This window comes from Azolla caroliniana, unplaced genomic scaffold (assembly GCF_043228905.1).
Source record: "Azolla caroliniana isolate FFs.n. ecotype wild unplaced genomic scaffold, voAzoCaro1.0.p SCAF_21, whole genome shotgun sequence".
Taxonomy (NCBI): domain Eukaryota; kingdom Viridiplantae; phylum Streptophyta; class Polypodiopsida; order Salviniales; family Salviniaceae; genus Azolla; species Azolla caroliniana.
The window spans coordinates 8297267-8314287 of NW_028230456.1; the positions used below are offsets into that span (position 1 = coordinate 8297267).

The 17021-nt window shown below is 41.4% G+C and overlaps 1 protein-coding gene across 1 annotated transcript; it reads right to left on the bottom strand.

Annotated features, from left to right (window-relative positions):
- Positions 1 to 2234: 2234 nt before the first annotated feature.
- On the bottom strand, positions 2235 to 8866 carry LOC147850583 (Exostosin family protein). The gene is made up of 9 exons (XM_087336205.1): positions 8718 to 8866; positions 8130 to 8380; positions 6280 to 6426; positions 6107 to 6171; positions 5954 to 6023; positions 5236 to 5463; positions 5007 to 5150; positions 4716 to 4851; positions 2235 to 2915 (listed from the first exon to the last, which is right to left on the bottom strand). The coding sequence occupies exons 1-9, from the start codon at positions 8794 to 8796 to the stop codon at positions 2686 to 2688; spliced, it is 1350 nt and encodes a 449-aa protein (XP_087192331.1). The 5' UTR covers positions 8797 to 8866; the 3' UTR covers positions 2235 to 2685.
- Positions 8867 to 17021: the final 8155 nt, after the last annotated feature.

The following is a 17021-nucleotide window of genomic DNA, read 5'->3' on the forward strand; positions in this document are numbered from 1 at the left end:
CCATCACTATGAGTCTTCACATTCCCCAAGAGAGAGTAGTTGTTGTAGTTAGTTAATGAAGAGAGAGGGTGACTATATGTAAAGCACCCTTATCCTACTTCATATTAAGTCGGTTGTGACTCCTATCTATCTTGTGCTCTCTCTTCTCTCCTCTAATTCCTCACACATCTCTTCCGCTACACAAGAATCATACTTGATTCTTTACAGAAAGTCATTATTTACGAAAGAGAGAGAGAGAATGTGAGAGAGAGGTTGGGATATAGCTCAGTTGGTAAGGTTTTACAACACTTGAGAGGGTTTCCCTTGAACTATCACTATTTATGAAGTAGTGAAGATAGCTAGGGTTGTATTATTATCTTGTTTTAATAACAAACATTGATTTACAGAGAGAGAGAGAGAGAGAGAGAGAGAGAGAGAGAGAGAGAGATTAAGTAAGAGAAGATGACCAAATAGAAGCTTTGGCAACGTCGTAGTAGTAGTTATAAGTCATAATGGAGGGAGAATGATCACCACAACATGAGTTCATGTTGGATACATAAACAATCAAGGCCAAATTGGTAACTTAAAAAATAGGACGCCTATAATGAGTATCTATAGTTGAGTTAATTAAACACACATGAATATAATGTATATTACAATATCTAAGGTTAGACTATAAACATGACATATTTCAAAGGATAACATAAAGGAATGACTCATAACCATTAGCAAGAAGAATGACTCATGTTCCTCTTCCTAATGATTATGAGTTGTAAACTCCTTGCTAATGGTTATGAGTGTTTACCCTTTAAAAACTAAGCTATACAATCACAAGATTGAAAGAAAAACCTAATCAATGTGTTGAGAATCAAGCTCAACCTAGCCTAGTGTGTGAACACACCCTTGAGAGTGTATGAACACTCAAAGGTCAAAAGTCACACCACTACTCTTTACACATTAACTATGTGTCATATAATCATATTCTATGACACATAACTAATGAGTTTCCACATTCCCCATGACTCATGAGCTTCAGTAGTTAATGAAGAGAGAGGGTGACTATATAAAGCACTCTTCTCCTACTTTGTAATGTGTTGGTTGTGACTCCTTGTAATGCTACATTTTGTATTTGCTATTCCCCTTATTAATATACACCTTCTTCTTGAGTATGTACTTCATTTGTCTTTTCATCTATCTATCTTGTGTTTTCTCTTCTCTGCTCTCTTTCCTCTCACACATACACATAACACACATTTCTTCCGTTGCACAAGAATCATATCTGACTCTTTACACAATGAATTAGTGGAAATGCATATAAATATCTCATATTAGAGTGGATTTTTTAAACTTGTTCATTGGTTGAAGATACATCACCAAGGACCAAGGAGTACATGTTGTGGTATCTATTGTCCAATCCAAAAGCATCGAGTCAACATCACTTGTTCAAGAATGCAAATTTGGAAGGACTACCTTTTTTGAAGAGGAGGGAAAAATGAGGAGGTCAAAGTTCAACGGAAGATCAACAATTCACAAGTAAAAAGTGCATTGCAAAGATAACAATAACTAGTAGTTGTCTAAAAGCCATAATAGAAGATGAGATTCTTGAAGCAAACTTACTTTACATTTCACTTGGAACGAAGTTGAAGAGAAACATGAATTTCAAGTGATTGAGATAACTCAAAAGGGAGATGAAGAGGAATATGTATTTCATGTGATTGAGCTCACTTGGAACGAAGATGAAGAGGAATATGAATTTGAAGTGATTGAGCTCAAGGCGAAAGCATCCAAAAGATCTCGCCAACATTTCTTATATAGTTAAACACCTTACCATGACAACGACAATAATTGTTTCGCATGTCATTAGGACAAGATTCCACTCTATTGTACATACAAGAAGTGCATTAATTCTTCATATGTAAAAGGTGATGAGATTAATGCATTGTTGTGACAAGATGTTTATAAGTGTTAAGATACAAAATTAAACATTAAGATTGTGTACATTAGAATAAAACAAACCATAATCAACACGAAAGCATTGTAAACAATGGATTGCCAAATAATAGTTACTTATAATAAATAATGGTGCCTCCTTAAACAAACTATATAAATGTTTGAAAACAAATTCATAGCCAAATGCTTAGGTGCAAGTTGTACCTAAATAACATGTAAACAATGCTTATAAATGGACACAATGCTTATAAGTTTGCACAAATTGAAACTCAAAATTCTTTTGCTACTCCATGACTCTTCAAGCATGAACATTCAATAAGTCATTGACACATTGTCAAAAAGTGTAGAAGGATACATCAGCCTCCAAAAGGACCGCTAAAATTTAGTGTTTTCTTTCACTTTTAATGCCTCCATGAGGATATTACCACAAGACTTATTGCCTAAAAGCACCATGAATTTCAACTAGTAAATTTCGCTCTAGAATGATCCAATACTCTATTTAGGTGAGATTGTAGTCATTGAAAGCCATGATGCTTTTAGGCAACAAATCTAGTGGCATGGACCTAAGTTTGCCATTTGCCTAAAAGTGAATTAGAAGGCTGGATATGAACCAAGTTTTAAGGGGAGATTTCTTTGTCAAAGATGATGCTCGAAACTTATAATAAATAATAAATAAATAGTGAATTGAATAAAAACCTCGACATCTTCAAGAGAAAATTATATATATAGAGAGAGAGAGTACATATGAATGAACAATCATGGTACAAGAAGAGGGGGAACCCAATTTTGCATTGGAATTAGCTTCCTATCAACCAAAGACCCATTATGCAGCCAAAATGTCTCTGCTGACTGATGAAAGAGTCGCACCTTCCTTTGGAGTTCCCATAATATGCCCTCCATTGCTGAGCAACCTTCATGCTGTGATGCATAAACAAAGAGACATCTGATCGCTCTCCCACGGGTCAGCATTCGTTCCACATCAGCATCTGAATCTCAACAATCATCATAGATCTAATTATTCATGTCAATAAGGTTTTCATACATAATATGTGCTTGGGAATATATGAAACAATGATCATGAACATGAAAATAATGAGTATGAAATGTACCATGAACATCAATAGGAATGGACATGGATATAAATATGAATATCATAACAGTGCCCAGGAAAAGGGACTACATGATAAACAATCATGAACAACGGCTTTCTATGGTCTCCCTTCGCAATGCATGAGCACCATATAACCTTAAGAGTTATTGTGATTGGCTCCAAGATCATTTTAATCATAGGATGATACAAGAGCTTTGTCCTCAATAGATGTTACCATGCACAACAGCTCAGGAGTCCTGTAAAACTAACCATTTGAGACTTGAGTGTACCCTTCGGAACTTTGAATCCATTGAAATTTCCCTCCTTGGATCTGAGTACGCCTTCGAGCATTAGCTCATAGTTACACAAAGGCAATGCCTTTGTGCTTGCAACCATGGCTGCTACTCCCAAGATTTGGAAGTAGCACCACACCTCAAGTTGCATTAGAGTCTATGATATCACATCTTCCAAACACGGGGATGAGAGCATATTGCTGAAGTTGCATAGAGATTCCAGTGCATACAGGTTTGGAATGTTCACACCACACCTCAAGTTGCATACAGAGTTTATGATATCACATCTTCCGAACACAGGGGGATGAGAGCATATTGTTACTCTTCCAAACACAGGGGGTATGGGAGCACATTGCCAAAGCTGCAGAGAGATTCCAGGCTTCCCAGGACAGCCTAACCTAGATTTTTCATCTGAGTACGTTTGTGAATGAAAAATAGTTGGAGGCTATAACACCATGGTTTGTGATTGCTGATGATGGTTTTAAGACATCTGGATGATACACATTTTACAATCTAAAATCTGGAGTCTAAATCCTAATAATACAGCCACCTGAAAACCCATAATTTAACCAATTTCCACAATTAGAATCCACTGTGGAGCTTCCAGAGAACACTCCACTGACCACTGTTGATAAGATAATCATTCAGCAAGAAAGTCTGCAGATTTAGCACTCACACATGTCTCCCTAGAAGCCCTGAATCAGAATTTCCTAGACCACATCGAAAGAGGCTTGTTTGAATATGGCAGGTCTTGATCACGCAGCCAAATGCCCAGCTATTCAAATATATCCTAACCCACTCATTTCTTCCACTGTCTTATAGCTTTAAAGTGACTTTATGCAGAATGTAGCCCTTAACTTCACAGTGACCTTAGAATTGGCCCAACTTTATGAATGGAAACGCACCATACACATCAAAATTCAGTGCTGAGTGAACAAATACATGGTCTAGACTCCATTGGACCTCGGGCATGTTGCCTTGCCAAATTTCAAGAGTTCAGGGGAAACAAGTAGAAAGGAAGAAAGTTATTAAGTAATGTCATAATAGAGCAACAAAAACGACACCTCTACTGTGGATATTCCCTATATACTTGGTGGCCCTCATTCCCTGTCTCTGTGGACACCTTTGGTATGACAGTGGATGTCTAACTTTGGCAAAGCGACCTGGCAGCATATCTTGGAGAAGACACTAATATACTTTCTTTTTTTCTTCACACCTTAGGATTATTCCATATAGCTTCAGACTTCTCTTTTCTTCTAATGTATGTTTTAATGTAATTTTAATGATCAAATTCTGGTTACTCAAACAAATATAATGATGTACATTCTTAGTCTACTGGACATACTTGCCCCTTTCAACAAAATCAATGACTTCATCTCAGTCTTACATTAAAACATACTAACCTGATATGGATCGTAAGTAATTTAACAAGTCTTCATCAATCCGTGTGGATGGCCACTTGATAGAAAACTGAGAATAATCTATTACATTTTGGAAAGGTAGCTCAACCTGATCAGATAAGATAACTGGGACGCATTCCTGCTTGTGTAAAAACAAATCACAATGAGTTCATGCATGTAAATGTAGAGTTCGCATGACATTATACTTGTCTTTAGATTATATACATATAGATTCAAAAACGGTATGTACCAGCTCTAAATTAAACAACAGAAAAACTAAGTTGCCTGACTTACAACAAAGAATGATTCATAAAATCGAAGTGTCCACGATGATTCACCACGTGGGGCCAAGCAAAATTTTGCATTGCGGAGATGCTCAAAATACTCTCTTCTCCCTAATTTCATTGGACCACTAAAAGCAAGCTTTGGAGATTCCAACTGCATTAACCAATATATCAGACATAAGCCTACATAAGTACTTGTGTAGCATATTGATCCTGTTACTAGATTCGAAGTCATGCACCTCATGTGGAAATCTTTCAGCAAGTTCTATAAGCTGGAGCCTGCCAACTTTCCCCTGTGCACGGCCCAAGAAATTTGCAATGAATTTCCTTTGTGCCAGAGGTATTGGTTTAACTACATCTTCGGATATATGAACTTCTGAAGTTATGCTTTCATCCACATAGCCAGGAATTAAGATGTCTTTCCATGTATTAAATGCAGTAGTTCCACGCTTGTCTGTCCTATCTCCCTATACAAGTTTGGAAGTAACATTACACATAGTTGCATTCATTTGAACCATTACGCAAAATAACACAAAGAGATATCATAAATAATCTGAAACTTTCAGACATAAATTTGTAAAATATACACACTAGGAATCAGAAATTTCCATACATACACCATTAATATGTATAAACTAGCAATCCATATGTACATATTAATAGAGGGATGAAATGTAAAATCTAAAGGCCAATAATTCAAACAGATATGTATTTTCATATGATTTTGACATAGCAGCATAACCTCTTGTGCATGTATATGTTACAAGTAAATAAGACATATCAAGCTTCAGGGCATCAATAGGTTCTTTAAAGAGTGCATAATTGGAAAACAACCATCTGATACCATGTTATACCACAATTGAATTTTTAAAAATTGAAGATCAATATCGATTAGAAATTGAATGCCCCTGACTGGCGAGAATTAAGTGAATCCACTACAATATAAGGGATGAGCACCTCAGGAGTGAGAAAAATAGAGCGGTTTAAATAGATGCTCCAATCCTTGAATAAATGTGCACCAGCCCCACTGTATATTCACCAGAAGAAGAATACAACCAATAAAGTCTATAGCTGAAATATTTAAACACAACATCGAAACAAAATTCTCACCTTGGAAAAATGAATATGTGATCACGACCAGCAGAACGCCTGAAGTAAGGCATATACTCCAAGATCTGAACACAGGCACGCTTGCATCAATAAGAAAATCGGAAACACGTTGCAGCAATTGGCCATTGAAATAATAATGGAAAGAACATGATTTACACTGTCAACCTACTGGCCTGCACAAAAAATTTATTGATCTCTTTGTCACTCAGCCCACCATTCATCCTCACACATTTTACATAAGTAGGGACAAAGAAAAGTTGGGCTTCTTCCTTTCGACGTGTTCGGTACTCTGATTGCAGCAATAGTTGATGAATCTTTACCTGTTACGCCACACACATGCTTAGGGTTGTAATTGTGATGCCATCATATACAACAGACTTAGATATGCATGATCAAAAACCTTCTCAAGTTCCTCTACTGTGTTTTCTTGTTGTTTTGCAGTCATTAAATCCTTTGCATAATCCTTATATTACTAGTGGGAAATCTTTGTTTGAGAAGAAAGAAATATTTATAGATTTTTCACATGCAAGCGAGCCATACGCGCAGCGGATGTCGAGACAAAGGATGACAAGCATGGTGAACCTTTCTTTGTTATAAAACCATTTCACGAAGAAGTAATCAAAGAGCATATATATGCTCTAAAATATATTCCACACTATAGCATGGACATAAGCTTTTAACATATGAAGTATTCAATTTGCGTGACCATACATACATATTTGTACATACATAAAAGTGCAGTGTACGACAATAAGAGAAAATTTTAGAAAACAGTTCCTAGAAGTTATAGCCTGCCTTGCAGTCAATCAAGTGGCAATCCTACAAACAAACGCCTGGACACATGGTTTGACTGTTTGCAAACATCCCTATAAATGGTCTATGTGTGAGCCATAACATTGTGTAGATCGATGGATAAGGTTGTATGATAATGGGGCCCAATGATATTTCATCATGTAGTGTATTTAAAGATATTCCCCACCAAAAACAAATAAACTCAACTTGAACCTCCTGAACCACTGCGGTCTTTTAAAACTCTTGTATTCAGGAGATTGTTTCAAGTTGAATCAGAATATTTCAATGTAACATCTCAAGTAGGTAAAGGAAGTCATAATGTGGCATTGCATTGTGCAGTAAACTGTTCAGGGTTGGGCATTTGGGACTGATGCAGCTTTCATCGGCAGCACTGATTTTTCTTATTATACAGTAAATGACCAGAATAATGGTTACAAGTCAGATTAAATAGTTCTCTCAATATGGCTCTACCTCTAGTATAAAGTATTTGCTGTTATTCATTTGAGTGATGATATGTCTAAGAATACTAGATCAAGCATTCGTATCTCTCTAACATTGCCTCTCAATTTTTCCTATTCCTCACATTATTCACTCACAATCCTTTCAATGTCTTTAGGCACCATCAGTGTTGGCTGTGGATGTAATTAGAGCCTCCAAGACTTCAAATAATGTGAGTAGAGAGATTAGAAATGAGACTCACATACTTCAAATAGTTATGTAGGTTCTTGAATGGTGCTTAGATTTGTTAATAACTTGTTTAAGTAAGAATATCTAACTAGGTCTAACTGCCATGTATGTCAATCCAACTTTATTTTGATATATGGGTGAGGAAGGATGATGATGTGGCATAGTGAATTTGAAGGCATGCTCTCTCTCTCTCTCACTCACTGAATAGTGTCACAGTTTACCACTCTCTTTGTTAATCAACTTTGATCTATAGTGTTAGATGTATTCATTTTCTTATTTCCTTTGACCCTTCTTAAAGCCTCCTAGATTTGGAAATCATTGTACTAAAAAAAAGACTGAGTAGCATGTTTCAAATCATGGAACAAGTAACAGACCAACTTAGCTAATCATCCATTTAGACTGAACTAAACTAACCTATTAGGTAGCCTGAGTGTCCCATTGCCATTTAGATGAACAAATTAACTTGAAGTCACCTCTCCACTAAACTGAATGTCCTTTGGTATGGGGATGATGTTTTACATCATAGCTTAACTAACCAACCAACCTGGGTGCCCCATTGCCCTTTAGCGCAAGATCTGGGATCAATTTTGTGATCACGGCCTCGTTGAAGCTCTTTCAATCCAGGCACTTCCCAATCTTCATATACATAGATTCGGAGATCTAGACTAGTACCATAGCCTTGATGAGGCCACCTCGAGCTCACTTTTTTACTGAATCTCTCATGGATAGTCCCCATCCCATGCTGCATATTCGAGCTTGAACAAGTGTTGAAATAGCCATCAAGAATTCGAGTCCCTGACCATGAAGATAGATCTTATTTTACGTCTTTTTTTTATACATCGATGAATTGAATAAACCAGACATTAATGGCCAAACCCTAGTTTTCCAGTGTTATATTTGTATTTAACTTCCCAACATTTTTCCTTCCCTAAAAAACCTAATGTATGTATGTGTTTCCTAACAGTATGTTTATCACCGAGACACTAACCCTAATTGCATGTGTTATGTTTATATGTATGCAACCACGAAACCCTGATCGTAGTGTTCCCTGTAAATAAATAAATGTATGCATATAGCTTACTTAGAACCACAAACCTAACACCGTTTTAGGGTTATGGTTTGGAAGTATTACCAGTGAAGGTGAGGAGGACGAGAGCTACAGCACCGAAGATAGTAGAAGGTCCAGATTTGGACGTCTTTCCTCCCACCATCACGTGAATTTGCCCAAAAATGAAGTGTGTGTATCGAGTGAGTGAGTGTTTCTGTGTGAGTGAGTGACTGAGTTTGTGAGTCTATGTATGTATGTATGTATGTATGTATGTATGTATGTATGTATGTATGTATGTATGTGTAAGTGTGTGTATTGAGTGATTGAGTGAGCGAGTGAGTTTGTGTGTGTGTGTGTGTGTATGTATGTATGTATGTATGTATGTATGTATGTATGTATGTATGTATGTATGTATGTATGTGTAAGTGTGTGTATTGAGTGATTGAGTGAGCGAGTGAGTTTGTGTGTGTGTGTGTGTGTGTGTGTGTGTGTATGTATGTATGTATGTATGTATGTATGTATGTATGTATGTATGTATGTATGTATGTATGTATGTATGTATGTATGTGTGTGTGTGTGTGTGTATGTGTGTGTTTGTGTATGTATGTATGTATGTATGTATGTATGTATGTATGTATGTATGTATGTATGTATGTGTGTGTGTGTGTATGTATGTATGTGTAAGTTTGTGTATTGAGTGAGTGAGTGCTTCTCTATGATTGATTGAGTGAGCGAGCGAGCGAGCGAGTTTGTGTGTCTATGTATGTATCAGTATGTATGTATGTACGTATGTATGTATGTATGTATGTATATGTATGTGGGCAACACATGTTTGTCTCCTCACATTTCACCCCATGATTTGACTGCGGGTGCCCAACACTATGTCCAGGTGGTGACATGTCACAACAACCTTGTCTACTTCACCACTACTCGCATTTTGAACCGAAGGCAAGCGTGATGGTCGACCGTCTTGGCCAATTACGACTTTGAAAATGTTTTCCGTCCTGGTGCCCAACATGGTAAAGTCGATGCCCTATCTCGGCGTTTGAAATTCGAAATTCAACCAGGGGATGCAACCTACAATCAACAATCACATTGTCTCTTGTAACCACGTCAAATTCAACTATGTGCAGCTTATATGGCTGTGGATGAATCATTACTCAATGCAATAGCCACAAATATTGCCACCAACAAATTTGCAAAAGAGATTAGGGAGAATCTCAACAACTCAGCCATTTGCCTCCATCTCGACGGACTTTATCACCGACCTTCCAAACATTGATGGATTCAATTCAGTACTAGTGGTGGTTGATAGATTCACAAAGATGGCACATTTTATTCCATGTTCTAAGGCAATTTCAAGGATGGAAACAACAGATCTATTATTAACAATTATTGTGCACCTTCACGACTTACCGGATGACATTATCTTTGATCACGGTCCTCAATTTATGTCTCATTTCTGGAAACGCCTCTGCCAAACTCTTGGGACTTCTACCAAATTTTTGACAACCTTCCATCCAGAGACAGATGGACAAATGGAACGAGTGAATCAAATCCTAGAGCAATATCTCAGATGTATGATAAGTTACCAACAAGATGATTGGATCAAATTTCTTCCAATGGCCGAGTTCGCCTACAACAATACTCTCCACACATCAACTAGTGTAACACCCTTATTCGCAAACTACGGGTTCCAGCCACGCTTTAGCGTAGCTATCCCTACTGGTTCTGTGAATCCATCTATTGAAGAACGAGCTCGTTTGATGAAAGAAGTGCACCATGACCTATCCCTCAAACTCTCCATTGCTTAGGAACGACACAAAGAGAAGGTTTATCGACATCGGCGGCCTGCACCTGGTTTTAACGTCGGCGACATGGTATGACTATTACATCGGCATATTCTGACAACTCGTCCATGCAACAAACTTGATTACAAAAAATTGGGTTCGTTCCAATTCGTTGACAAAGTTAACCTTGTAGCTTTTCGTCTTGCTCTTCCATCTCACTACCGAATTCACAATGTCTTCCATGCATCACTTCTTGAGCTCTACCATCCATCCTCAATTCCAAGAAGAAGCATCGAGCCAACCCCCCCCCCCCCCCCCCCCCTTTGGCATTGGCAAACAGGGATGAGTATGAAGTCGAGACCATTGTAGACTCACGCAGGAGCCAACGAAAGCTCTAGTATATGGTCTTGTGGAAAGGGTATCCCATCTCTGAGGCCACATGGGAGCCTACAAAAAATTTACTCAATGTCCTATAAGTGTTTCATGATTTTCATCTCCAATATCCTCACAAACCCGCACCTTCTTGAAGTCGACGCTTAAGGGGAGGATAATGTCATGAACATCGACCCAAACTTGAACCTAGGTCCTTGTATATATATATATATCCTAGGCAAACTTTAGACTTTAATCTTTGTATAAAGGGTTGCATGTAAGACTGCGTATGTATGACTTGGCATACAAGTATGAGCATACTTCACATGCATCACTTCATGTATAAAAAGGGTTGATCTCTCTTGTTAACATCAAGGAGATTAACACCAGTCATGGAATAGATATTCTTACTCATGGTCATCAACGTCCCCATCTCCCTATCTTCCAATTGTTCATCTGTGACATTAGGAGCAGACAAGCTCCACCAATTTTCGTTGCACTCGGCCTTTGGCCAATTAACACTCCAAGCCTTCATCAAAGGCTTCAGGGGGAGGAACTAAAACAAAACCGAGACATGACATGAGTTGATAGTCGAATCAGAAGCCAAAACCGAAAATTGCCGACATGACATGAGTCGATAGTTGAACCCTCACACTTCAGCTTGCGGGGGCGTGTTGAGATATCAAGCTAAACTAAGTTTGGTAATTTAGTCATGTAAAGAATCTTATATGATTCTCGTGCAATGGAAGAGATGTGTGTTATGTGTATGCGTGAGAGGAAAGGGATGAGAGAAGAGAAAACACAAGATGAATTGGTGAAAGACAAATGAAGTACTCAAGAAGAAGGTGTATATTAACAAGGAGAATAACAAATCCAAAATGTAACATTACAAGGAGTCACAACCGACTCCATATGAACTAGGAGGAGGGGGCTTTATATAAGGTCGCCCTCTCTCTTCATTAACTCACTACAACAACCACTCTCTCTTGGGAATGTGAAGACTCATTAGTCACGGGGAATATGAAACTCATTAGTTATGTGTCATAGAATATGATTCTATGACACATGGTTTATGTGTAGAGAGTAGTGGTGTGACTCTTGACCTTTGAGTGATCATAGATTCTCAAAGCGTGCATTCACACGTTGCACTAGGTTGAGTTTGATTCTCAACACGCCCCCTTAAGCTCAACTCAGGTCAGTTTCTTTCGGTTGATGTCTGCTTCGACTGGTATCCGGTTTGGACGAACTTCAGTGTCTGTTTTGGCTCGTACCCGGTTCAGACGGTATCCAGTTCTCTCTTGTACTCCCCCTTGTGAAATGTTACGTGCGAAAGCTATATGAAACACAAAATACCAACAGGGAAAACAGGTTTAATTGAGAGCTTAAGACACGATTTACGCGGGAGAGACAAAAAGGGGAATTAACACATAGAAAAACTAATTTCGAATAATGTGTAAACTCTGTACATAAGATGTGCTCAGAGAGCACTTTTATACGAGTCCATACGGACTGACAGAAGTATTGACATGTACTTCAATGCTCATAACTGAGTTCCTACACTAACTCCCAAATATATTCCCTCGTGGAATATCTGTTCAACGGCCTCTTGTTGCGCACCGGTTTATGCACCGGTTTACGGCCAATGTTGAGCTTGTATCTCAACACTCCCCCTCAAGCTCAACTTGAGGCTCTTCCGGTCCTTCGCTCCAGTTTCTCTTGACTTCACGCCTTGCTCGCGCTCCTCGACCTGTTCGATTCCGCACACCTCGACCCTTACGGTCAACTTGTCTACTCGTGCGGCCTTTTCTAGTTCCCTTGTTGTCATGGTGTTGGCGCCCCTTCTGCTGCCCTTTCTTCCTATTGAGAATCAAGCTCAACCGAAGTCTAGTGTGTGAACACACCCTTGAGAGTGTGCACTCAAAGGTCAAAAGTCACCACTCTTATCTACACATTAACTATGTGTCATAGAATCATATTCTATGACACATAACTAATGAGTTTTCACATTCCCCATGACCCATGAGCTTCGGTAGTTAATGAATGTTACCCGTTCCTTTGGGTGAACACCTTCGATAGATCTGCGGCTATTGGTATTCAAGGGCGTGGTACGTGAAGGCTCGTAACAGAGGCGTTGAGGGAGAGACAGTGCTCAGAGAGAAAACACTAATGAGATCTGGACAGGCGTGGGCGGCGCTCAAATCATAGGTATGAATCAAAGCACAAACACATGGAGCAAACTGGGCACAATTCAGATATATTATTGCGACAAAAGAGATTACAGAACACGGCCTACGGTCGGTGACCTTACAAGATTAGCTAGTTACGAGGGACTCAGCTAGTGCTTCCGCCTATATTTTTCTTCTCTCCCTCACTCTGAGGTACTGGTCCTCGTTTAAATAACTTTTCCCCCTAATACACAGCCGAGCCGTCGGTGGCCCGTGATACTCGGACTCAGCGTTTGCTAATTTCCTAATTTTACATTTCTATCCTCTGGACAACACCTGGCACGCCCGTGGGACAGGACCTTGTCCGTCGGACCCACGACTTACAAAATACTAACCATATTACAAAAATTGCCTTTTAGGCGTGATCCTCGTTTCATTCCTCTTTTAAGATGTCGAGGATGTTTTCGGGGTCCGGGGTGGTGGCAGGGTGGTCTGGTTGGACTGTCGGCGCGGGGGGTTGAGTTTGGTCCGGGGGTGTCATATCTTCTCGGGCGTCCGCCTCAGGTGCGGCCAATTCTTCTGGTGGGGGTGTGGGTTCGAGGGCGCTGATCTCTACTTCGACTGGATCTGGTACCGTGTGGGCGTCCGTGGGATGTCTGTTGGCCGAGGCAAGTTCCTCCTGTGCCGTGTCCGTGATCTCCTTGCTGGAAGGTTCTTCCTTCTGCTCTGTGGCCGTTGGAGGGCTGGTTGGGATGGCTGCGAGTTGTTCTCATTCGAAGGCTTCTACTTCCAAGCGAAACAACATCTGACCGTCATTGAAGTCCTCCATTATTTGCTCAATTGCCGCGGTGTGAGATTTTGCCAAGGACTGGTAATCCTCGGTTAAATCTGCACGTAGGTTTTGTATGCTGGCTTCGTCCATTTTGTACAAGCCGCGGCCCTCCTTCCATCGGTTCTCGGCGTCGGCGCGTAAAATATGCAATTCGGCAGCTTGGGCTGCCCATTCGTCTCCTACGCGACTTAATGTTTCCTCGACCTTTTTGGTAAGGTGCTGGCGTTGTTTCTCGATCAGTATTCTGATGCGTGTCTCATCCATGCCGGGCTATGCTCGGATGGTTGCTAATTCCTGTTTTTAGCCATCGACCTCGGTCTGAAGCTTCTGTGCTCGTAGTTCATAGATGGCTTGAGTGTTCTTTGCATCCACGGTTACGAGCTGGATAGCCTGCTCGTAACGCTTGGTGAGTTCTTCGGTGGCTTGCTCCCGTTCTTTTTGACACGTGGCCCGGACCTGTTCCCATTTGACGATTCTCTCTTCTTGTAGGGCGAAGTAGGAATCCAATAATTCGTCTTTTTGCTCCGAAAGTAGCTTGCATTTGATGAAAAACTCGTCAGCCATTTCTTTAAGGGTCATACGCTGACTCTGCAGCTCGGCATTCTCCGCGATCATTCTCTCCTCCTGTTGGCGATTTCTTTCCTCATGCCGATGGTTCCAGTCTTTCGCATTGTCGAGCGCGGCCTGTAGGTCTAGAACCTCCTTCTCTTTCTTTGCCACTGTGGCTGCGTATTCCTCCAGCTTGTTTTTGAGTTCAGCTTCTTTGCCCGCGGCTTGCGCTTGTACCCGGCCCAGTGCTTCGTTCTGCTCATGTATCCTTGGTCGGCCTGGGCTCTAATCTCGGCCATCAGCTTGGAAGCTTCTTCTTTTAGGCGAGCCATCGCCTCTTGATGCCGTTGTTCGTGTCTCTCGGTTCGCCGTTGTTCTTCTTTAAGCTCCCCGAGGTAATCCCGGAGCGGGGGTTCTGTCTGGGTTGCCACCTCCTTGGGTGCACGAGGGGGTGGTATCTCGGTCTTCTCCATGGGTGTGGCCGCCTCGGTTGTTGTGCAGGCATCGACCATTTGTAACGAGTCCGTTTGTGTACTGGCTTGCATCGTCAGGATTGAATCTGTGACGGTGCTTTCTGTTGTAGACAAAGTCGTCTGTGCGGAAGATCAAGGAGCATTCGATTGCTGCTGATTACCTGCGTATGACAGTTTCTATGCTTGCACAGAGAGAGAGAGAGAGAGAGAGAGACACAAAAGAGTTTCTTATTCTCAAAGAGACAATACAACAACCAACCTTACAAAAAGGTTACAAGGTCAATATATATAGTGACCGACTTAGGGCAACTACCCTTTATGCTAATTACATAAATGGCCAAAACGGGATAGTGTGAATACGTCCATTATACACATGTATTCGACACTCCCCCGTAATGGGCGTATACATGGGTTATCTAAGATTACAGGTATAGACTTAGGTTCTCGGACATATCAGCTTTGTTCGAGTCGGCAGGGTCCGAAGGCAGAAGACCGAACTGGTCGGGTCGGGACAGTTGAAGCCGATCATTAAGGAACTGATGTCGGTTGTCGGGAACCATCCTGCTCTGTGTCCGGGTCTAACCGGACTGGTTTGTCGTTACGCCCATCTGATGCCGAAGAGACCGAAAACGGTCTGCCGAAAGACACTTGGTCATTCCATCTGCGACATTGTCGGTTGTGGATATTTTCTCTAGACCGATTTTCCCTGAAATGACGCAGTCCCGAACGAAGTGATATCGAACGTCGATATGTTTGGAGGCGTTGTGGTGAACCGGATTTTTCGACAAGGCAACAGCACCTTGACTGTCGCTGTAGACAACTGGAGCCGAGTCATGGTCGACTTGTCGAAACGTGTGCGCCAGCCGACCGAGCCACAAAGCTTCTTTTGCTGCGTCGGACGCAGCTACATATTCTGCTTCGGTCGTTGAGGTCGCTGTGCACTCCTGAAGTTTCGACTTCCACGAGATTGCTCCATTGCCGAATTTGAAGCAGTATCCGGTTGTTGATTTCCGACTGTCTATACAGCCGGCGAAGTCCGAGTCGGTGTAACCGACTACGCCTGAGGTTCGGTTCGGACCGAAAAGAATGCCGTGATCTTTTGTGCCAGCCAGATATCTGAACACATGCTTGACTGCGTTCCAATGCGATCGGCCAGGATTGTGCATAAATCTGCTAATGACTCCTACGGCGTGAGAAATATCAGGCCGTGTCGCGACCATCAGGTACATAAGGGAGCCGACTGCCGGTGCATACGGTACCGACTTCATATCTTCCCCCTCCGGACCGGATGTCGGGCAGTCTCGCTGAGAGAGCCGAAGATTCATGGGGAGCGGGGTTGAAGCAGATTTGGCTGATTGCATGTTGAAGCGTTCCAAGACACGTCCGATATAGTCGGTCTGAGACAAAAAAAGATGTCGTTTATCGCGATGCCGACTAATTTTCATGCCAAGGATGTGTCGTGCCGGACCGAGGTCCTTCATGGCAAACTTCAACCGCAGTTGCCGAACGAGATCGGCAAGTTCGCCCGCGTGGCGTCCAGAAATTAGCATGTCGTCCACGTAAATGATGAGGAAGATGGGTGATCCATCTTGAGCTGTGTTGGTGAAAAGACAATGGTCCTCATCGCTTTTTGAGAAGCCGATCGATTGGATGAAGTCGTCGAACTTCTTGTACCATTGTCGCGGTGCCTGTTTGAGGCCGTATAGACTCTTCCTGAGTCGGCAGACTAGATGTTCTTGGCCAGTCGCCACGAAGCCTTTTGGCTGCTCCATATAAATTTCCTCCTCGAGATCACCATGGAGGAAGGCTGTTTTGACATCTAGTTGAATCAGCTCCAAGTTGTCGGCTGCCACGACGCCGAGTAGGAAACGAAGGGTTGTCATTTTCACCACTGGTGAAAAAATCTCGTCGAAGTCGACGCCATATTCTTGTCGGAAGCCCTTCGCAACTAATCTGGCCTTGTACTTTGGGGTGGTCGAATCAGACGTCTCTTTTAGTCGATAAACCCACTTGCAAGGAAGAGCACGTCGGTTCCTAGGTAATTCGACCAGATCCCAAGTCTTGTTTGCCCGAATGGAGTGCATTTCCGACTCCATCGCCAGATGCCAGGTGGCGGAATCGACAGATGTCGATGCTTCTTCGTAAGACGTCGGTTCGCCGGCGTCGGTGAAGAAAATTCCAGGAGAGTACCTCTCCGGAGGTTGCGA